Raw genomic sequence first — 26,011 nt, 5'->3', positions numbered from 1 at the left:
GGTACAGCAAAACCAGACTTAAATGCCATGTATAATTTTGAGTTTTTCGAGATAATAAATACAGCTTATAAATGGTTTAAAATTATTATGAGATATGTAGTTGGTATGAGCTTACAAAACTAAGCAATACACATCATAAGAGAGTACCCAAAAATCAATAAATTTATTTTTTGACAAAAAAACTACGTATGTTAAGTAAATAAAATTTGTAATTAGCTCACAGTTTTTCTAAATAAAATGGTTATTGTTACTCACGCAATATAAAAGTGTAATCCTAGCAAAAATATTTTGAATGAAACACAAAATAAACATGCTGTCAAAACAGGTTACAAAAAACAGCAAAAAAAATATTCAAAATGTATATTACGCCATTTTTTGTAATAATAATATTTACCCTAAAAAAATTATTATTATATTCATTAGTTTAAAACTTATATTTAATATGGTATATATATATATATGTAAATATATATACCTACTATGTATTTTTACTATCACAACAATATATTATATTATATACTTACTATGTATCTTCACTATCGATCATTGCTAAAATTTCCAGTCTTTCAGCAGCATTTAAAATTATAATATTACACATTTAATATTTATTTTAAAATATCTAAATAATATTAAATTTTGAAAAATTGATCTCTCGGATACTTATTTATTTCTACGCGTGTTAAAAGTTACATTAATTAAATTTCAATCATAAATGTTCAGGTAAATATTGTAGAATAAATATGTAAATACTGCATTATTATATTCTACTCTATCCTACGCCTATAACACCTTTTATGTAGGTTAAAATCTTACAATAAAAATCATTTTATTTTACGCTTCTACTTTCAAGTAATATGGTCATCGTGGTTTTCGTAGTTCTAAGCCAAAAATATATCGTTTTCAACAAATAAAATCTATTGATTTAGAAAAAATTAGATAACTTCTTAGTAATATAAGTAATATCGAAAGTCAATTTTTGCCCTAATATCAGTATTACCAGTATTGCAAACTCTAAGCATATCGTCTTACATTTGCCATATAAGCAAGATAGGTATTAACACTTTTTTTTAATGATTTAATATAGTATTATGTATGATTGAACCATTGCAAATGACTTGTACTTTTATGTTATATATATTTAATGATGTTTAATGAATATTTATTTTTTTACTTTATATATGAATTAGAGTTAAAAATAATACATAACCTTCAATGAATTTAGCAAAAACAAAACTGTAAGATGGTTCAAAATTTATTAATTAATATTATATCATTATCTACAGTAATCATAAATACAGCAATTTTAATGTTTAAAAATGTATTTATATTTATTAACTATTTAAAAATAATGCTAATATATTGGAAAAACATTATCAGTCTTAAAATTTTTTCAACGACCATCGTTATTCCGTATGAGTAAAAATTAACTTATTCTGCGGTTACAATTGAATACATTAAAATTATACATATATTACGTATACATTTAAAATATTTATAAATAAATTTTAAAAGAAGAAATGAAAATTTTTATAAAATTGTAAATGAAAAACAGAAATAAGAATCTTATAATGTATGACTTATTTGTTAACTTTATTTTATTAAAGTTTATATTCCTTAAAATGTATTTTATAATTCCATTGTAATTATTTTTATTTGATTTTGGAAAATCATTAAAGGTTTTAGATGCATATAGGTACATATATTAAATAATTTGTGCCAAACCTCTCATAAAATGCTTGAGTGAGTGATTGAGTGATCATCACAAGATCTAGTTCATAATTATTTAGCTGTTCTAAATTTTAATTTAATATTTTTATATATATTCTTTTTAGTTACAATTATTAGTTTATATTTTGTTAGAATAGTTGTGGGCAAAATTTTCATATATATGTTTTTCGTATGGGCTTTGAATGGAAAATTTAACAAATTTTTTATAGCACTATTTTGTATAACCTAAAGTAGGTTTAATATAAATTTAATTAAAAGTCCGCAAACGCAAGACATAAACATATGTTAGATGACTATGAATATGTAAATAGTAAATCTTATACAATAGTACGTTTTACATTAAAAACAATATTATAAATACAAATTAATTTGCTCAAAAAGCGCAATAAAAAATATGAATTTAAAATTATCATCTAATCTCGAATTTCTAGATTGTTTTGAAGATTTTTTTTGCTATCATCAATAAATCCTTAAATATGTGATATTATGATCATAACTAAAATATAACACCCACTAACAGCATCATTATCAGTGAGCTTTGTCGATTATTATTGCGCTTTGAGCACCGTATTCCGGCAATATAATTAACTTCTCCCCCCATGTCAAAAGTGTATTTGTGTATATTTGTATTACCGAGCATTGCGTTGTTTGACAGTTCATTATTTCGTATTTTGATGCCGTTCCCCTCTTCGCATTCTGCCCATTGCAATGCCATAAGTTGATTCCGTCTACGAGTGAATGTCCCTAATGGACGCACTCTCCCCCAAAAACGTTTTATTCGCATGATAGTGTTTAGTCTAAACGTGCGTGAAAATACACATCTCAATCAAGGGTATTCATGAGATAAAATGTTTTTCATATTATTCTTTATTGACGGTAATATATTTTATTTGCCTAATAAGGATATACATAAAAAAATAGTTTATACTAACAAAATTGTATTTGTTGCTTTCTTTAAATTATTATAAACTAAAAAATGTACATGTATAATATATTTTATAAACTTATTTTATCAAAAAAATACATAAAAGACACTAATAGCGGTTGATTAATAACATTTTTTAATATGATATAATAAGACACAATATACAATTTAATCTTAGTTTTTTGTTCTAGAAATAATTATAGAAATTTTTGTTGTATTCACAAAATTATGATCACTTATAGATTTTTTGTGTAATACATAACTAAATATATATTATACTTTATTATGCTAAGATTACACTACACACTTTAAAATATCTAATATATTTTTAATTATCCATTGATTTGAATCAGTCCTTAGTCATATTTTAGTGCACTTATTTTTTATTAGCAACGATTTTATTAAACAAAACATTTTAAAGCATTGCATTTTTTTAAATGATAAGAGTTAATTTTTACATATAAATATACTTACTAAATCTTAATGATAAAAATTCTTTACAATCGTATCATCTTACATACATAGTCAAATGTTAGCCTTAAAATAGTAAAACATATATAATTTTTTAAATGTTGACAATAAAATATCTGTTGCCGTAACAAAATGGCGCAGAACAAAATAGCGGCGCCAAAACAGCACTGCGTCAAAACAGTGCATGATAAAACGACGTCACAACAAAACAGCGCAATGCATATATGGATAAATCCAATACGAAAACTTAAATATAAAAGATTAAAAGCGAAATATTTATGGATATCATAATAACGATAAAATACAAACCTCTACAACATAGCTTTTTTTTAAATGCACATTTGCATTTTTGCTGATTAAAATAATTTAAAAGAATCCGATCGTTATGTTCATAGGATTCTTCCAAATATTGGTAAGCTTCTACATATCAAATTCTATCTAAACGTAATTACGAAAGTCCACATATTAAATTTGATTTCATAGCCTCTATTACAAATGATACTGAAGAATCAGGGAAAACGCATTTGTGAACATTAAAAAAAACCTACGTTGAAACTGTGTTTCCATTTTATTTTTGTATTTATGCGTTGCGCTGTTTTGACATGGCGCCGTTTTTTCTTGCACTATTTTGTTTACGCTGTTTTGTTGTAGCTATTTTTTTCTGCGTTGTTTGGGCGGAACCCTAAAATATCTACACCGTTAGACTATTATAACTAAAATTATACGGATATTTGTTTGGTACGATTTTCAAATTAGAGTTTCACTATAATTTTAAAACTCATATACATAAAAATGGTAATCATGTACTTATTTATCATAGTTTATTTTAAAATGCATTTTTTTTTAAATTTTCAGTACTAAAATAAAAATACGAAACATTACTTAGTAAACTTAATATAATTTCACATATCATTTATTTCTTTCTTTGTGGCAAAAATGTTGCTGTGCAATCATTAATAAATTAAAGTATAATTTATTCCTTAAAGCAAATTTTATTTTTTCCACTTTAAAAATTATAGTAAATAATAAAGTCAGCAAGGTATAAATTGAATTCTTAAAAAAAATTAACATATAAATTAAAAATGCATTTAATGTATTTTGCCAAAAAAAGACACAGATATTCAAAAATAAATTCAGCTATATATAGTGAACGATGATATCTAAAATACGTCCATTATAAATTTATTTACCTTCTTTTTGCCAAAAATGATGTAGTACAGTTTTTTAATTTTAATTTTTTTTTGCTTATTATACCAAATTGTTCATACACTAAACAAATATAATCAATACATACATATAAAACGTTTAATTAATATAAACAGAATATACAAAATACTATTTCTTTCATTTACTACAATCGTAAACATAAATGGTAGAAGCAATTGAAACAATTTCTTAAACTGAATAATGTTTATATTCTGAAAGTCTTTCATATTTAAAATTATCTGAGAGAAAAATATGTACATACACAAATATTGATTAAAAAATAATTTATTAAAAAAGGGCATTTGCTAGATTTTTGTGTTTGCTAAAATTTATTTATTTAAATATTTTATTTAAAACCGACGGATTCGGATTTCTAATTTAACGTTACGCGCTTATTACTAAAATTATATGCCTCCTAATTATTGAGGTTTTTTTTAAACATTTTAATCGATATGTAAAAATTAATCATTTTGTATTGCATCGTATTATCGTATTTATTGAGTAATACTTACACAATCTTTCATTACCCAGAATCATAATAAATTATAAACATAAATTAAATATTGCTTGCATTTATACATATTTATATTCAATACAAAAAAAAATATTTTTACACTGCTGTAATGTGAAAAATTTGTACACATTGAAAATATATTTAATCATTAAAATACTAAATTATTTTTCATACCATACACACTTGAAATTAACTTTATGGCGCTGCTTTACATTACAACAATGTAATGCATCACTCGAAAAACGAAACCTTCAAATAAACCCTAATTACACGTTGCCATCTTTGAGTTTCAGCTGAAGTTTTTCGATTGAATCTAAGTTAATACGTACATTTTTAAATGCTTGCAGCAGTGTGTTCACAAATAAAGTGAATGTTAATTATTGTATTTCGTGTTTCAAGCGTCACTTATCTCGGCCCGTAATCGCTTCCATTAGTGGATATGGACTCTAATAACCGGCCTGTCATACTTCGGCACAACGCCGTCGGCAGGTATATTTTCCAGCGTCCGTGTATATCAGAAAAGATAAACATTTTTTCACAACTGGATAAAAAAAGATGATGGATTTTCAATATTAAAATAAAGTATTTTTTTGGGAAAATTAAATAGAGAAACTTTTCTTCGTATAAAATTAAATCTTTCATTGAAATAATAGTGAATTCGGGCTTAGTTAACAACAGAAATAATATTATTACTGCTTATTTTTTATGATTATATAATGATAATTAATTAGTATAAGTCGCTGATTATTGACCTGAAAGACTTGGGTTCAAATCCCATATGGACCTTAGTGTTTTTTTAATTTCTTCTGTGGCTGGGAATCAAATTAATGATTATTACATAAATATAATTTTGATTAATCATTAAAGATTCAATTCGCCTCAGGATGAATAATTTAATTAAAAATATTCTATAAAAATAACCTACTCTTGTACATATGAATTCAATTTTTTTGTAAATATTCATCTGAGACAGTATTGCAATTATAACATTCGTATATAAAATGTAAATACACTAATGATTTATGACATACATACATACGAAAATAATTTTAAAATATAAGGGAATATGTACGTATTATAAATAAACTTTAATAAAAATAAATGAATATAAAGTCGCATGATAAAATCAAAGACAACCGAGATAAGATTCAGACTACGCCCGTAATGATGACCCTGACATTGAAGGTCGAAACGTCGGCAAAAGAGATGAGACGAAAAAAAAGCGAAAAGAGTTTTATTAAAATTTAATTTAGCTTGGCCTAAACCCGGTTACCAAGTTTTTGAAACAGCTTTCATGTCGTCTCTTTTATTGCCATTTTTTTTATTATTTTAATTTTTAATGCTTTTCTATAATTTCCAACAATTTGATTTTGTCTAATGCATTGGTTATATAAAATTTATATGGTAATTTTCATCAAAAGTATGATTTTCCAAAGCTGATTTTTCATCAATTTTTTTATCGCGTTTCTGTATTCTATTTTTTGTGAAATTCTATGGTTTGTCTGAGCAATAAAAAATTTGTTGTAACTACCCCAAAAAATTGTAATACTCCTTCTGATCCTTTAAAAATTATGTATTTTTAATTCGGTAGAATGGACCCTATTTTTTATTATAAAATTTAAAGATTGTTTTACCATTTTCTTTGTAAAGGATTCGCCTTTATTATCTGAGATCCCTTGAACATATGTTAAATGGGAAATACCATTAAATAAAAATTTAAAAAATATTATTTTTTTCTTTTTTACCATAGTTTTGATTAAATTTTAAGAATATAGTACCGAAATAGTACCGTAATAGTACCGCAAAATAGAAAAAATAATTGATATAAATATTACTATAGAGATAATTAAACTAAGATTTACTAAAATAGAAATAATATGTTTGTAAAAAAAATTGTTATCTGCTAATAATTTACATAAAAATAAGGATATTGAATATTTTTTACAAAAAAATTAAATTACATTGATACATGTATATGTGTCACATTTAGCTGCAGACAATATTAAAAAAGTTATTTTAGTATAGGTGCTTGAACACTCTTCTCAACATTTAAAAAATTAGCTTTCTTCATTTTTAAAAATACACCAATGTCAACAATAATTCATGAATTTGTTGTGGTTATTTTTAACTATAAACTAAATAAAAAACATGCTATACAAATTTTCATAGTTTCATTCTTGCATTGTTGATTTTTTCAACAATAATTACATAATTGGTAATGTACACACTCACATCTTACTAATATTTATATTTTACATTTTTTCTTTAATCACTATTATTATTATAACACCGTAACAATCTCAGGTAGTCGGATTGACTGACAAGCGAGTTAGCTTTTTTTGTTCTCTGCTTTTATTCCGCATTATCGAAGTGAGTATAATTGAGTTAAAACATTTTAGCGATAAAATAATAAGAAAAAAACGAAACAAATACACGACGGAATCATTAATAAACAACCTGTTAATCATATTTGAAAGGGACCACTAAGCCTAATGGGAAACGGCTCTTATCTTAATTCGTATAATATTGGTCCACATTAGAACTACTTAATTACACCGCTGTTCTATTCAGATTCTTATCGACGTCACGATACTGTGGCAAAGTGAATTAATTTAAATAATTCTATCTATAATTGTTTAATTATGAATTTAATTTATTTATTACATGCACATACATAAAGAGTTATATGCATTATATTATATAAGAACAGTGTTGAATAACGACATTTTACGGGATACATCATGCTTACGATTTTAAGCCATATTATTTTAAATCATTTATTGGTGCTAAATTTTAAGTTAAATGCCACAATATTCAAATGCATTTAGGATATGGTTTAAAAATAAAGATTTTAAGTAACTTTCTATATATTCATTGCTAGAATGTGTCATTTTTTTATTTATTATATTTGAGATGTTGTGATTTTTTAAGCATATTTACATTTTTAATAAATGCAATTGTAAAATAAATCGCTCTTAATAATAAAAAAAAGCTTTTAAAAACCTTGAAATTCACAACATGTTTTAAAAACTTGGAGATGTAAAAAACATATAATTTAATTATAAGTCTAAAATAGTAGAAACAGCGCTTCCGCCGTTTTTATCTATATGTATATCTAACTTTGGTTAATCTTAGAATATATCTCTTATGGGTTATAAAAAATAATTTAATGTAATAAAAATTGTTAAATGTAATATAATCATAATGAAAAGCGTTAGGTACTATGCGCTTTCAATAATACCTACTTTGAATAACCAGAATATAAGTTTACTACTTATTCGTAAATTTAAACTTTTTTTTTCATTATACTTTAAATATACATTTTAATACAAATTAATAATAAATATAAAACTATTATATATAATAAGAAAATAATGTAAAATATAGCTATTTTTTAATTTATCTTTTTTAAAAACATATATTTGTATAAAAAAATTTAAAATAATAATTTTCAATTATAATGAATAATTTAAAAAAAATCCCGATGGTTAATTTTTTATAATGTTGTTTCAATGTAATGTTAATGTTTAAATATTTCCGATAAATTTTGCAAATATTCTTGTTTGTCTAGACATTATACACTAAGATTTTCACAACTTCGTGATCATTAGCGATTAGATTTAAGATGACGTCATGAGAATAGGTCGTGTTGTTAATTAACACCCAACGGCTCGTTACATCGACCCCATATACCAATGGATGACTGATGGGAGTATAATTAACGACCCTTTAACACACTCAGCGCCTTTTGTTTTTTATTACGAAATAATATATTGCTTATTAATTGAGGTATATGCTGGCGTTTTGTATTCGATTATTATTAACGAGCTGTCAAATTAGGAAAGTATTAATGATTGACTGTCAGTAATACTCATTGTTACTGATGAATAAATACGTACGTATGCTCTTCGGTTTATAATTGAGATAGAATGGTAAAAAAATACATCTCTATATCAAAAAATATTACAAGCGTCCAATTCAATTATGAGTAGCGTAAAAATACTATATGTGATGTATTAATTACGTTTTGAAATTGATGTTTATCAAACGATATGCATTATCATCAATTATATTAAGCGTATATATTTGCAAAATATGTGATGGATAAAAAAAGAGAAAGCAAAAGTTTCTTAACGGTACATTACACGATCATTAATTAACAAGTTTTTATTGGCAATAAAAAGTTAAAGATCAATTTTTTAATGTAAATATTCACATAAAAAATGTAGGAGGTAATGTATGTCATGATATGCATAAATAACGCATGTGACTCATTATATCAGTAATTGATTATAACACAAAACAATATTTTTTTGTCACAGAGATAAGTTATATTTTTTAATAATAAATAGTGTTAAGCTCATTAAATATGTATTAAATCGTTATTGTGATACAAATAATATTAGCTTGTTAGGCTATAGATAAACCCTTATCTTGTATTTCATTTATATTGTGTAATGACTGCTTTTTATGGTAAATCTACTTAGTACTATAAGATGTACAATAACAATAATCACATTATACATAAAAAAAATCTGCAACGATGCGTTTTCAATATTTATTTATTGGGTAATATAGTTATTCAATTGAATGGAGTTATTCAATTTAAAAGTGTTTAATGTCTATAATGAACGCTCATTGATTTAAATTAAACGGTTATATAAAAACACTTTTAGATAACATTGTGCGTCACGAATGCACTCTCTTGTGTACAAACAGAATTAGTGTTACCCTCTGGCGGCTGACAGGTGAGGCACAGGCCCACTTACCCTAATCAACTGTCAGATTTACTTCTGGATCTATATTACCTGCTAATGTCTTCATCTTTCAGAGAAGCTCAACCTTAAGAATATTGATCTTACCGACGATAATTATTTATCAAATATAATGATCGTTTACGAAACAGAGTTGTAATTAATGGGAAAGTATTATTATATTCATTAATTTGAAGAAATACTGAAGAAATATAAAATAAGCTAAGCTCTTACAGAACAATTAAAAAGATTATGATTTTTCAAACGGATTTTTCAGAATAAATTTTTGCCTCCCACAATTTTTTGTAACATTGTAACGAAAGAACCATTTATATCTCAAGTATTAAATTTAATAAATAATTTAAGACACTTTTTTTGTATTTATTTACAATCTGTTAATACATGTAACAATAAGTGATTTTTTATTACGATATTGGCATGTAAATAAAACATCTTATTGGATTCCTCTTCATATTTTTTATACAAAATCTAATTTATTTGATATACTACTAATTTACTATATTCACTATTTTTAATTTATTGTTTGTCATGTTTGTCAGGTATATCAGATGAACTAAATCGTCTGGTGTCTACAGATCTACTGTCAAGTAGTCTATTTGCCATTTTTTTGTGTGGAGTTTTAGTCTGTCTCTGTCTGGATTCTATGTTAATGTCATTAAGAACATACTTGGCAGTGTCGACTATCATTCGCAAAACCTTGTTTTGGAATCTCTGGATGATGGCAAGAATTAAATTTAATTGCTTTCCAGTACCATCATCCAGAGCATTTTTCGAAGCAGAATACCGAGTTGTTTCCTTTTAGTAAAAATATGTTTTCGCCGTGTAAGTCTTGTCTCCATTTTCCAATTTTTAATCCATTGTTTAATTTCATTAAGGTTTCTTTGGAGAATTTATGACATGTAAAATGGGCCCTGATGGGAAACCATCACAGTTATATCGTCGGCAAATATCGATATTGCTGCTGAACCCATATACGTATATAGGTGTATTAGGTAGAGTACCGGTCCCAATAAACTTCCCTGTGGAACTCCGGAGTTGATCTATTTCTGCTCCATGCACTCCGAGTTGACACTCACGTGGAAGAATCTACCTCTTATGTAGGATTCTAATATTAAATATATTTTGTTCAACAGGTTTATAGAGCAGTCCATCGTGTCACACTTTGGTAAAAGCTTGACTGATATGATTGCATCGATGCAGTACCTTTTGCTCTCAAAATCTTTGCTATATTTTTATAATCATATTGACCCAAATGTGTTTTTTTTTGTTCTGAGTTTTGATGGATCCAATTACCTCAGTAGCATAGTTTGTACTGACGCTATCCACACTAATACACAGAGTAAAAGAAAATCTTGAAGTATTTTATTTGCCTTTTATCTTATCAATTAAATAAATTTAACTAGCAACTTTTTTTTTAATTTTCTGGTCGCCTTTTCTTAATCATTTGATTACTGGAGATGAAAAATAAATTTTGTAAATCAGCAATCGTCGTAAATGACAGTGATTATCTAAACGTCAAATAATAAGACCTACCTCAAAGCCCAGGCTCTCTGTGAAAAAAAATATTTTGTGTGTACGGTGGGATTGCAAAGGAATTGTGCAGTATGAAACTCTTAAACCTGGCTAAACAATAACAGCAAGCTTATTTTGTGATCAACTGGATCATTTGCCAAAGAAGTAAAATAAAATTGCCCTGTACTTGTCAACAGAATTCGAATAGTTCTACAACACTACAATGCGTATCCCCATATGATGAAATTGACTCGGTAAAATCAAGGAACTTGACTGGAAGATTTTATTTTATCCACCTTATTCTTAAGGCCTTGCTTTTTTCGAATTATATTTAATTCGATCGATGCAACACTTCCTAGACGAAAAAAATCAAAATTTTACTCGATATTTCTCGCTAAACTAGTGGCAAAATTTAATATATTATGCTTTAAAAAAATATATCAGTATCTTAACTCAACTAATTTACCAATACTTGTACTTGATAAGAACATGAATATGCACATACTTTAAAAAAAACTTCTACCAAATAATGTATGCATAGGTAAGTAAGTATAATAAAAACTACAAGTAACGTTAAGGCCGTTGGTAAATTATTTTTATATATTAAAAAATTCCATCCCTTTCACTCGACGTCCTGGGCATTTTCCTTATTAGTGCGGCCCTGTACACGCGCACACTTACGCCCCCGCCACATATTATAAATTGATCTGATTTTGTAGGCGTATCAAATCACGCTTTCGTCTAGGAACACATGTGAGAAAATTTGATTATATCACAAACGAAATAATTTATTCCTTACGTTACCAATTCGTGTTAAATAATAATTCAGAATAAAGACTCCGTTCCATTTCCAATACGTCATGGTGATTTGACCGATTTTTTTACGCGTTGTTAGCATGTATATGGCGTAAACTAAATCACATTGAAACTAAATTTGATGGAATACTTCTTTTTTAAGACTCAGAGCGACTTAATAAAAATTAAGCACAATAAAAACAAACAAACGTATAGCTTTAGAGATATGATTGTTTCAAATCAAGATAAGAGCGAGCTATCTTTAAAAGCCTCTTGAACGTCAAATCACTCTGATCTTTTTTATCAGAGACTCTCAAAGTATGGGGATGATTATTTATCGATAGTTTGATACCTCAAGATATTTTAAACTTTTATTTCAATAATAATTACTAAATGTTTATTTCACGAAATGCTTATTATTATTAAACATTATTTTATTAAATGTATGTAAAGTGTTTGAGAATCTCAGAAATACCTCACCACACATAATAACAGTCATTAAGTACGACCAAACACTTTACAACCAATAAAAATAAACGTGGGATGAATTAGCTGTAAGCCTGTTAGCCATGATGTTGATACCTTTCAAACTTAATGTAACACGTACACTTGTCAAACGTAATAAAGTAAAACTAACGCTTGAGAAAAATAATTATATATTCACATACACATGTAAAAGTTTATATACATATGTACGTCTATACATAATATAATTTAATAACAAATTTATTAAAACGCACGTCAAATAAACAGTTACGTACCAAATGTAACGTAAACACTTTGATTGAATTCCGAATTGCCGTGTTTGTTTTATTTTTTGCTATATACATACATACATCATGTGTAATTTCAGGGGGTCAAAATAAATATTAAAATGCAAGGTTAATAAATTAAAAGCTTAGTAATGCCAGGGTTGTGTTTTGATTTACTGCCCCTTCGTACGCCCGTATACGATCCCCGCACAAGAACACGGGCAAAAGATTGCGATAACAGTTATAAATTTCTGTAATTAATTTACCCATTTTTTGCCCACTGCTAATTGCAAATACACTTAGTAGTTTCCATTAAATTGACTTTCATTAATTACACGAAAATAACGGGCACGAACCGGTGCGCCTAATGCTCCGATATGAAATTGCGCAATTATCCAAAGTAATTTTTGCTAATTTCATACAATTTTTCTGTGTAAACAGCAATCGATTATTTTTCAATAAATGTATATAAATAGTTTGCCGTACTTAAAAACGTTAAAAACCGACGCTTTTGTATGAATTAAATGAAAAAAATTGCAATTCGCTATGATGTTTCAAGCGTATTATTACAAAATTTAATGGTGGCATAAATCTCTCCATTTCAACTGATAAAGATCGTGAAATTGTAGCTGTTAATATTCGGTTTAAATTACCGGCACTTTTGAATTAATTTACAGTCAGAAGCGATTGATAAATATCCCACCCCTCGAATTAAATTCATAACTGAAATACGGTATAAAATAAATCTGTCTAACCCTAACTATCCAATTGTGCCTTAATTTAATGTCGATATTCGCCCGGTTCCAAATTGAGTCGTTTGATGAAGACTTTAAATTTTTCTAAAAGCACAATGAAATCGTATCGCGTGCTCGCCGTCCATGAAAATTAAAAACTCACCCCCGGCGAGCAACGTGGAAACTGTTTACCTGGGGGTAGCTAATTTAACAGTTACCGACTCGGCTCTTATATGTATAATATGTATACGCCGTTCGTTAAGAGTGTGTCACATAAACCTTAATTTAATTCAACTTACATAAATTCCCACCCCACAATATTTATTCGACTTGGTAACGCGCTCTCGGCTCTTTGCTACTGAACGTATATTGTAATAAACGGGTAGTAATTAAATTAAAAATATTGTTATGTTTATGGCAAATATAATATGTAAATATTGTACTAATTTATTAACACACCATATAGGTCAAGTAACATAGTACACATTATTTTATTCAAGGCTAAGGTCCATCTAATTTTTACAATATTTCAAAAAACCTAGTTTAAGTTTCAATATTACAATATTTTGAATTGAACTTAGTATAAAACACATTTAAGTAAAAACTAAATTATTAAAGAATTTGTCATTAGTAAATATATTTATAACATTGCTTATTTTGTGAAAAATTCACTATTCGTTTTTTCAATATGCTTGCTTCGACAAAAACAAATATTTTTATAAAACAAAAATTTTGAAAAAAAATCATAGGAAAATTTTGATAAAGATTTTATTTTTATAATTTTTACACAAAAATAAAACATAATTCTTAAAATCAATAAACTTTAAAGTCTTATATCAATTAATTTCATTTTCTGGACCGTGGAATTTTCTTTCGCATTTAAATTAACGCTTTGCGCGTTATTGCCGTACATGTACGGCGGTCAATTTTTCAATGTTTTGAGATACCACAGAAAGTTAAATATTCACATAATTAACCAAAGAAATAATAGATAAAAAGCATTTTATTTATAATCCATAGAAAATAATGTCGATATTATAAAGAGTACGAAATAAATAAACAATACAAAAAAATCATATTAATTTTATAAAAAAATTTTAGAAATGATATAAAAAAATACACAAAAGTTGTATAATATAAAAAAAACGTGTAAAATAAATTATCGAAATTTAATAATAGAATAATGTTAAAATAAATTATTACTACATTTTTATACAAAAAAGGAGTAATATAAAAAAAAAAAAACGGTGAAAATTGTTAAATTTAAATCGAAAACGTTGAAATTTTTTTCGGTAATTAGCTATAAATGCAAAATAAAATAATAATAAATAAATAACAATAGAAATAATTATGGGAAAATACGTAAAATGAAATCACTCTTAGATGTATGCTTACAAATGTATAATAAATAAATTAACTCACGACTCAAAGGGTTAATTTCAATGATGGTTTTACCTAATTTACAGTGTAAATATATTTATTGTATATATTTGCTATCCTTCTGATATATTTGCTTTTTACATACATACTATATTATTAACAAATTTAAAACATTACTTACATATGTGTCTAGTCCATAAGGGTTAATTTAAATTTAATGTTTGTTTATATCTCTAGTATTGTCATAGAGTTTAAATTAATGGTATTTGACTTAGTCGAGCTATGTAAATATAATTTTCGATTGTTCTTATTTTTAGATTAAATTTAATAAAATGAAAATTTTTATACACTAGAAAAATGACTGACAAAATATTTTAAAACAATATATTTTAAAATCTGAATAATATTCTTTTTATCTGTAATATTTTTTTTAATTTGTTTTTACATGTGTTTTAGAAATATAATTTAACGTAAATTTAACAGTTTACTAACTTTAAAGATTCAATAAAATAGTTAATATGTATATTTTAATATTTTGACTTTAATTAGTAAATATTTTTAAAATATTATGTAGCATAATAAATTATTATGTAGCAATTATAAAAGAATATGTAGCATAATATTTTATATTTAACTTTTATACATAGGATTATTCACTTTTTTTACTTAAACTATAATTATTGCGAAAGAAAAATATCGGTTTTGAAATTTCTACCAAAACTCGCTAAGCTTTTTATTTGCAAAATTATATTTTTTTATTGTAGAGCTCAAAAAAATACTTGCTGTACTTTTTTCGGTATTTGTGAGTACGGCACCGCACTCAAATTTGTCATTTGCAAAACGTCCATTAGTTGTTCAAACCCAAACCTAACCTATACTAATATAACGGTTAATTTGTTTAGGTTAGGTTTGTGTTTGAACAGCACGATAAGCGCAGTGGGTAGTAACAACTATTGGTTTTTGAGCGTAGCGATGTACAAACTAATAAGTACCCTTTTCTTATATTAAAAATACTATTGTACACTTGTGACTCTGTAATATCGACAATTAAAAAGTGTATTAACATAAACTATATATACATATTCCAAAATAAATACCACCTCAATGTTTCGCATCAAAATTATGCGATACGGTGGCAATCACTCTTTTCGAACGCACGAGGGGGAAACTTGAATTACGCTTATCAATCACTTCAGGCAAATTATTATAATTTCACAGCGTGCATGTGTCATTGCGTACGCAAAGGGGTTAAACTATTACGTTTTGAACATGTTATGATATAGTAAGTTTAAAAATATATCTGAAAGGTAATTGAAAATTTTCAGGCGAAGGTTCGTGTCATAGCAACGACGGCACAGATGCTCGCCTCGAAAGGAGCCCCGGTGACAGCTCAGACGAGGGTCCCAGAGGACCCGGGGGCGCCGGCTCCGGTTCGGGGGACCCCAGATCGGACGCAGGGGGCAACGACGCCTCCGGAAAGAAGAAGCACAGGCGCAATCGAACCACCTTCACCACCTATCAGCTGCACGAGTTGGAGAGAGCTTTTGAAAAAAGCCATTATCCGGACGTGTACTCGCGGGAAGAGCTCGCCATGAAAGTTAACCTTCCGGAAGTTAGAGTGCAGGTAATTGAGTTAAAATTTAATTAATTCATGCGCAAACTAGCATTTCGCCGGGTGAAATTAGTTTAACAAGTTTGTCGTCGTGCATTTAGTAATAATTCGACTAAATATTTTTTTCATATTATTTATTTTATATAGTATATTAAGCATTATAGTGCAATACCTCAGATACTAGTTTATAATCTAAAGATATCGAATTCTATTCTCAGCGGCAGAATCTAATTTGTATTTATAAAAAAATACGCAAAAAATAATATCATACTCGGAATACATAGTGACAGCTAGATTTAAAGACGTCTTCCAAGGTTTAGTGTTGATTGTTACCCTAATTTTATTTGGTTTGCACATAGCATTGGATTTAACGTTATGTTATGTTACAATACTATTGGCTAAATAAATAAAATAAAATAAGTAATAATGTAGCAACATATCATTAATCTTTGGAGTCCTTTGTCCACACGTATTGGACATTTATTTTTGCTAGCAGCTCCTATGTCCATACGTCTGAACATTTTTACTTCAACTTATTTAAAATTATATTTTTAAATTAATAATAATATAAATAAGAAAACTAAATAAATAAAACGAATTTTAAATATTTAATTTGTTATATAAATATCTCTATATAATATAATAAGAGAATAAACTAATAAAAATTGTATATTTTAATTAGGATATATCTTGAATTATTAGCAATTAAATTCCATTAAATAATAAAATTAAACTACAATACAAAAAAAGTAAATTTTAGTAATAAATAAATAGATATAATAAAAAAAAAAAATTTTAATAATATAATATTATTTATATTTTAAATATATAATTTATCTTCGAAAGTTAATTCCGGCAAAATAAATGTTATTTTATATACTATTGAAGAAATATTTTTTATTAATTATTATTATATTTAATGCTCAATAAATTATTTAATTGAATATATTCATTCAAAATGGCATGGACTTATAGCAACATTATAAAAACTTTGGACTACAAAGGGTTAAATTAAATTGCTTAAATATATTATAATATCTCTTTGTTTTTTGATATATTATCATAAAAATTATCCAACCCCATTATCACTAAATGAAACACTGCAAGAAGTCTAAAAATACCTTTACTAACTTTGTGAACAAAACATGAAATAACTAAAGGAAATTTGAGATATAAAATAAGTAGATACAATTATAAAAAAATACTACTAAATTTAAATAAATTAAAGCTGCTAATTAGATACCTAAAAAGGTATATCACCTGAAATTATATTATAAACGACTTTTACATGATATCACAGATAGAAGTGTTACATGAACCGTGATTTAAATAATATGCTATAACACTACAAGAGTTTGCTTAATGCGTCACAACTGAGTCAACACAATCAATAACTTCAACGTAAGTAGTGAGACGTATCAGACTTAAATTAAATTAAATCAGTGCCATATATTTTATTAATTAAAAAATATTATTACAGCTTAAAATCAATAGGTGTCACTATGCACAATTTAATTTTAATTATTCATCCGTGAGATACAAAAAAATCTAGGTACACCTAATCTGTGACAACCGATCGAAAATATAACATATTACTTACATTAATCACTAATTTTGATCTATCAAACGTGATAGAAATTACAAAACACTATTCTATCATGCTTCTAGAATGAACAAACAACTAAAAACAAATTATATTGCTTTATATATGTATATTAAAACAACTTAATATTTATATTTGCGTGTAAATATTATGGAAAACTGAAACTATCTATGTATATAGTTTTTTTATTGTTTTATATGTATAGCCGTTAGTTATAGAATTTTATTAAAAAACATAACGTATTTTATATATTATATAAAAGTTTTAATATATTTTTTGCGATATTATATATAGATTAACATATATATTTTTAATTTTATTCTTATTGAAGAAACAGAAATCAAATTTTACATTTTACCCTAGATGTAATATTTTATATTATGAAAAAATAGTATCCTATTTTATATAAAATTAAATTGTGAATTGTACTATGGAATTGTTCATTAATTTAACATATCAATATATTAATATTTGCCTAACAATAAGTAAATTAATACTTAAACTTCATTTAAATAAATTATATACAAAATTTATTTATATAACTATAATTTTGTACTGCACACCCTGACAAAATTTTATACAAATAGTTTTAAACGATTTTTAATGTGGGTTAAATTTAAAGGCCCATGTAATTGATTTTGGTCAGGGTCGCCATTTTGGGAGCTTTAAATTTTAAAAGAGTGAATTAGTGAAGTGTCAGTCCGTCTCCATCAGTCATCGGCTGACAAGCGAAGGGCCCTGGGTTCATTAGATTAGAGCGAGGGGCCGGCGATGAAGGGTTAAATTGTGGCTCGAGCGCGTCCCTTATCAATGGACCATGTAATGGGTTTCCAATGTAATTAACACAAACATTTGTAATTGCGCTGACAACGGGCCAACGATAATGGAATGCGCGCCATAAAACAAATGTTACTAAATGCCGATTTATTAAATTATGCGAGCCGAATGTTTAGAAGAGTAGAAGGTCACATTTGACGTGCGCAAATACAGTGTAATTGTAATAGAAAATGATATAAACTATATGATGCAATGTTTTAATAAACAATACACTAGTATTAAAATATATACAGTTTTTATTAGCTACGCTCAATTGTCGCATAATTACCAAAATTGTTTAAAATAGGACCAAGTTTATAGGTTCATTTAATTTCATTAAGATTCATAATATTTCATTAAATGCTATACATTTTTCCGGTTAAAATTAAGGGGGGGAATTCCCTCACCCCTCTCCCCCCAAATGACGTATCTGTTTTAAGAAATTAAACAATGCTTTTGACGCGATTACTGTTAAGGAACGTATAGTGCAATAGCTGTTTGAAATATCATTGTAGCGATAAAAGCATATCGAATAAATAAGATCGTGGGTGTCGACCCACGATCAACTCAAACTATTTAATGAGAACCACGCATTAAAATTCAAAACCCTGTAAAAAAGTTGGACTACTTAAAACATCTAGAAAAATATAATATGCTTCACAAGCGGGTACATATAGACTAATCTGTATAACGGTTAGACAAAAATCACTAAAGTGCCAAAAGGCAGCGACTCGTTATTTTTTTTTAATATGCAATAATAATTTATTTTTTCAACTGCTTAAACAAGAAGCTTCGACATATAAAGGTGGGGCAGTAAAAAAACACAAAAATATGTATTATATAGAAATTATTAATCAAATTTATTTTTTCATTGTTGAATTAATTTGGTTGTTGCGTTGTTTGGATTTAAATTATATCTTAAGTGAACAATCATAACAATTAAATTTGATTTTCTACGAAAAAAACGAAAATCGTCTGAGATTTTATCCCACGACCATTAATAACTAATCTGTTCCACAATTAAGTGAATGACTTAAACTGAAATTAAAAAGGAAAGATAAACTATACATTTTATTTTAAATAGCAATAAGTTTTGTTAGCTTACTTTATATGCATATAAATAAACTAACATTTTAAAAATACAATAAAAATACGTGCTTTTTCGCATTGCTAGAATAATGCTAATTATAGTAGCCAATTATGTAAATTGTTTACGGTATATGTTAAACTACATACAAGATCGGTAAAGCGTATTCTGTAAAATTTAGACCAGTAACCCAGAAGTTGCGGGTTCGAACCACGGCAGCAGACTCGCATATGTACTTATAAAAATACTGTATTATTAAAAATCAGCCTCAGCGGAAGAGTGATAACTATTGATTTTAAATTATATTACACATGATAGTTTATAATTATTAATACATGTAGAATCACCGATACCCAGACTGAAAAGTCTAGTGGTTAATACTTATTTATTATTTCTGATTAACTTACACAGTTGGAACATATTTACCCTATTGTCACGCATTGGGCTTACGCCTGTTAGGTTACAGCGTAAGATTAAACGCAAAAATAAAAATAATTAAAGTCATGTTATATTACTATAAATTTAATTTGAAATATAGCTCTATAAGTTAGCGACATGTTTTTTTGCTATCGTTACATACATTTATTTACATAGAATTTTAGAAATTACAGTTTAAAAAAAAAATTTGCAAATGTCTTAATACAACAAAATATATATAGTACAGTTTGCGTGTTCTTGCCTTAGAATCTTAAAATATTACATTCACGAATTTTTGTATATTTCCTACTTACAAAATAGAAAATGGTCTATTTACAAAATTCTCGATCAGGAATAAATAAAGTCTTATGTGAAAGAACACTTGTTCCTGTCTGAATGACGATGGGGTGCTGTAGCACTTGAACCGTTTATTAACCCTTATGAAGATCAAGGGGTTGTAAATTAACCATATTGGCATTTGCTACACACCGGACGCATCAAAGCGTCTATTTCACATGTATTCACATTTTATATTAAAAAATTCTGGAATCAACCGTGCATGCCGTTAAAAAATATTGTCAATGGTTGGCGACTGCTGCGTCAGAGAGCGTTAACTAGAGTTTCTCGTTAACACAATTATAACTGGCAGACGGGCAGATGGTCGGATAGATATATACAAGCACATGTGATGTAAAGTGCTACCGAGCATTTGATTCCTATTCGAGATACTATTAAAAGTCGTGTTTAATTATTTTTCAATGTTAATTATTATTATACATTTTTTAAATTATATCTAATAAATTAAGATTAAAGATTCAGTTAAACGCTGCTGCGATAACCCATGCCATTCAAAATAACGTTAATCATAACAACAGTAATTATTGGATTAATGTTGATTGTTGATATAAAGCCTTAATTATAAATCCCCTTTCATTAACGCTCGCACACCGCTAAATTAATTGCAGTAGATTTTCCGAGCGCGAGCTTCAATTATAACCACATTATCACTCTCCCCATAACACCCCCAAAAGTTGTCGCATACATGGACCTTAAACAATCTATCATATATATTTTTAAATGTGTATTTAATTAATTCTATAAATAAAAATGTTTTTTATGTTAAATATAACAATTATATTGTTATGTGTATATAGTTCAAATACTTCAATATATTTTAATTACTTAAAATTACTATTTTATTAGTACGTTATGACTGATTCCTTTAATATATATTTTTTAAATAATTATACTGTTTACTTTATACTATGATGTTTTATCTAATTTTAAAATGAACGTTGGTTTAGTATCTCTGTTTTAGCGGGCAAACATCCACGTCAAGCCCGCCACAGTTAATACGGCCTGCGACTAACATGGTTAAGATGAAGTAATTACTCTCCAATAATAATGCGATCAACTCAATTTGAGCGTTTTAATTAGTGCACTAATCCATTTTCGACAGAAATTCAGACTTTAGCCGAATTTCATGGCAGCATGTTACGTGATCACACATAAACGATATTAATTATTATACATATTAGGTACGCGATTGTACCAAATAATTTTAAATAATGTTTATAATTTTAATATTATAATACCCATAAACTGTTTGTACAATATATTTTTATAAATACATAATATTATTACTTTAAAGATATATTATCTTTTATTTTTTATATTCAGAAATTTAAAAATTGCGATTAAAAAAATCAGTCTAACCATAAAAATGTTTTAATATTTCTCTCGACATTATTAAGGTAAATAATCTAAATTTAAAAACAGACTGTGGCAAAGATTACGCAATATCTAGCTAGAAATATAAATATAAGTTTACAGTGAAAATCTGTTATTAATAAAAACCTGATTAAATTAAAATTTTATGTTTTAGAAGTAACTTAATATTTATTATTGCACTGAATTAAATATTTTTACAGCTCAAGATTCTCCACATCATTGCAATAATGAAAGCTATAGTTAAACTTAATAAATAGTACATAACGCGTACTTTTTTTAATTTTTAAGAAATACATAATTCTGGAAACTTAAAAATTATATAAAATAAATTTAATATAATAATGCAAATATTAACTAATAAAATCAATTATAAAACTTATCATTTGAGCATTATGTGCAATCAAATTATTTGAAAATCAAAAAAAATAGTTACGTTTTCAAAGATAAATAGACAAATATATTTAATTAATAATAAATATATAATTCTGACTTCGACCCCTAAAAATTTTGATAAAATAAAATAAATATTACAATGCATAATTAAGCATTAAAATTAGTCACTAAAATGCGATTAAACATATTTTTTGAGTATTTTGTTCAAAAAATTGTATTTAAAAAACGAGAAATTTTGCATGCATTTGCAAAATCAAATTAGAAAAAAAATATAAATAAATTCTACATATGAATAAAATATTTTATGCTTTTAATTTTTTTAAGTAATTAAATCGTTAAAAAAACTCAAATACGAAATACTTTTATAAACTCTAAAAAAAATATATTTTAAATATTTATTAATGAAAATCTGCTATTACTATTTCTTATTTGTATTTCATAAAAAAATATCACGGTACTTATTGACAGTTAAAAATTTCAATTTTAACAACAAAACTATATTAGTTAATAAATAATGCCAACACAAATACTTAAAGGTATAACATAATATTTATTATTTTACTGAATTACACTTCGATTGATTAAATTAAGGAGCTGCATAAGTTAGTTTAATATTATTATTCTAGTAAATATTTTAGTTCTCGATCTAATAAAAAAATATATTGCCTATATGCTTCGATTCTGTATATTGTAGTAATTATTACCTTTCCAATTTTATATTTAAATAATAATATTAGCTCATTTTCAGTAAAAAGAAACGCTTAATTAACTTATATTATAATGAAAATAAAGATTCACATAAATGAAGTTATAACTTTCATATTTTATTCTGATAATGAGAAAAATATAACAATTTTAGAAGAGTTACAGAACACAATTTTGAGTAAAATTGTGTGCCATACGCATTTATATTCCATTCAATTGAACCAGAAATCCATTATTCATGTAATACGTAAATAAATCTTTAAATCTGGAATTTATGTTTAAAAATCTCGATGCCTAGGAGCTTCCGGAATTTAAAAAAGCTTTAAAATACAGAATTTCTAACCTTTAAATTAATATTGCACATATTGGTCAAATACGAGGTACTTTTTAAATATTAATAATTTTAAAATGCTACGGAAAAAATATTATTAATATGATAATAATAATAGTAAATTTTAAGATCGTTGTAATAAAACAGCCGTTATTTATGTAACAATGTGCTATTTCCGTAAGAATTATATAAGAGTCTTGAACAATTAAAACAGGTAATAAAAACCACTCAATTACCAATTACGTCTAACTATTACATTTTTATAGATTGTAAAATTTAATCATCATTATCTTATACTTCAAAAAATATGAATAAATACACATTATGTATAAGCTTTACGTACGTACATACAAATACAAATCAAACGCATAAATCCCTTCTTTTTAACCATCAATCATACATAAAAGTAAATTTCTGTCAGCGATATGTTTAGACTGAATAGAGCCATGTGAAACTCGGTTAATAGGCTGACATCCAATAACGTATAATTCATTTAACACTGATATAATCAAATTTGTTTGGTTCAATTAGACCCGTCTATTGTTGCCGTTGACAAAAGCTCCCGGGAAGGTTCTAACCTTTCAGTTATGAACGGTATATTTTTTACGAAACGGAACCGGACCCCAAACGGATGGAATATTTTATTATGTAATAGTGAGCGATCTGGAAATATTATATTATTAATATTATACTAATAATAATACAATATCAGGTGTTGCGAGCGCTATGATATGATATGGAGCAATAAAAATGTTTAGTCCTCTAATGCGGTAATAAAGTTTCACCATTACGGATTGCTTACGAACCGTGAAAGCTTAACGAATCAAGCCGAGGCCGAGTGATAAATGGAGCGAGCTTTGTTGAGGCTTTGCTCTTCTAAGTAACGGCTTTCAGGCTATTACGACTCAGATAAAATAAGGCTAAATTTGTACAAAGAGATCTTGATATACCGCACCTAAGCTTTATTTGATCAAATTTCAGGGTTAATCAATTTTATTCATATAATATAAACCATTATTACACTATCTCAATTGCAGTAATGTTTCATTCAAACATATAGCTTTCAATACGCTAATGTCACATGTATAATATATCAGAACGATTTAATGCGATATGATGTGTCCTTTTTATGACCCCCATGAAGTGGCAACCCCTGATCGTTATTTCTTCACATCTGTAGGTTTTTCTTTCGAGCACAAACGAATTTTACGCCATGATACCCAGGAACAACTCCGAAACACCCGGACTCGTTCCCACGTCGAGAAAACCACGTTTGATCCTCATATTGTGTGGTGCGATTCGTGAGTCATAACTTTACCGAGATATCGCCCTTTTAAGATTCATTTTGTATAAGATAATCCGAAACTATATAAAAAAATCCACATTCAAATTATTAGTTATATGTATGATAATGTAACAATCGATTAACCATTCAATTAATAATTGAAAACCATCCAAATGTCACTTCGCGAGCTAAATATATATCTAAAAAAATATAAATCTTATCAGAACCAATGAAATCTTAATCCTTTAACCCTTTAGACGCCAGTGACGTGCCCGCACGCCAAAGCGGTCGGACCGTCAAGTGCCAGCGCGTGCAGGCACGCAAATGTTATTACGGACACATTTATTAATAAATTCGATTTTTTTTTCGTTAATTTAATACAGAGACATCTATTAAATGGAATGTGATCGTTAAAATGTGCAATTTTTGAACCATTCTTTTATTATTTACGATCGAGCATACAGACGTTGTTAGGGCTGCTACAATATTTTTTTTAAATGATAAAAAAAACACAATGTTTTGTAAAAAAATAACATTTTTTGAATTTGAATTTTGTTTTTGTTTATAATATAACATTATTGCCATATTAACTATTTTTAAAAAATTTTTGACATAGTTGAAAATTTTTAAATATATGAAGTAGCTGCCATTTTGATAAAAGATTTTGATTAAAACAACGGAAATTATCGTGTCCCATACAAATATTAAAAACTACCAAAAACATATAATATAAATAACATACAATATAAATTACATATAATATTTGTGTGTGGCAGCCCTGACAGTGGTTTTTAAAACTTGTTATTTCTGTGCTTTTTTTTCACTTTTATGTTAAAAATAATAAAAAGGAAAGTAAACAGTGATTTTTTAGGTAAATAATGTTTCTCTTTCATAATAATTTAAAGGGTTGAAAATGGTGGCCTACAGAGCAAATTCATAGAAATTTGCTTGGCGTTGAACAGGTTAAATAGTGAGTTAACTTTGACACATTTGTTAATTTTTTGGTATACACCTGGTAGTGAGTTAACTTAACATATTTTTCTATAGTTGTTATATATTTATTATTATTTTATATTGCACTTATAGTAAATTATATAATAAAAAATCAGCGATTCTCCACGTTTATTGCGTTGATTTATTTTAGTGCATTTTTGAATAAGTGTGTTTTAATAATTTATTTTATTTGTTTTTTATTAATAAATTTCATTCATTTATTTTACATATTTTTAATATACCTAT

At 26.6% G+C, this 26,011-nt stretch overlaps 1 protein-coding gene across 1 annotated transcript in view; it reads left to right on the top strand.

The window, feature by feature from the left end:
- Positions 1-26,011, top strand: part of LOC148238918 (uncharacterized) — a 51,963-nt gene that overhangs the window by 1,346 nt on the left and 24,606 nt on the right. Inside the window, exon 2 of the mRNA XM_088187564.1 lies at positions 16,118-16,416. Coding sequence (XP_088043690.1) covers positions 16,118-16,416 — 299 coding nt within the window. The remainder of the gene's footprint in view (positions 1-16,117; positions 16,417-26,011) is intronic.

Source organism: Plectrocnemia conspersa, unplaced genomic scaffold (assembly GCF_051122295.1).
Source record: "Plectrocnemia conspersa isolate PC_06_02 unplaced genomic scaffold, ASM5112229v1 ptg000001l, whole genome shotgun sequence".
In the NCBI taxonomy this organism is placed as follows: Eukaryota; Metazoa; Arthropoda; class Insecta; order Trichoptera; family Polycentropodidae; genus Plectrocnemia; species Plectrocnemia conspersa.
The sequence above is the reverse complement of the archived record's forward strand: the minus strand, read 5'-3'. Positions and strand labels throughout refer to the sequence as shown.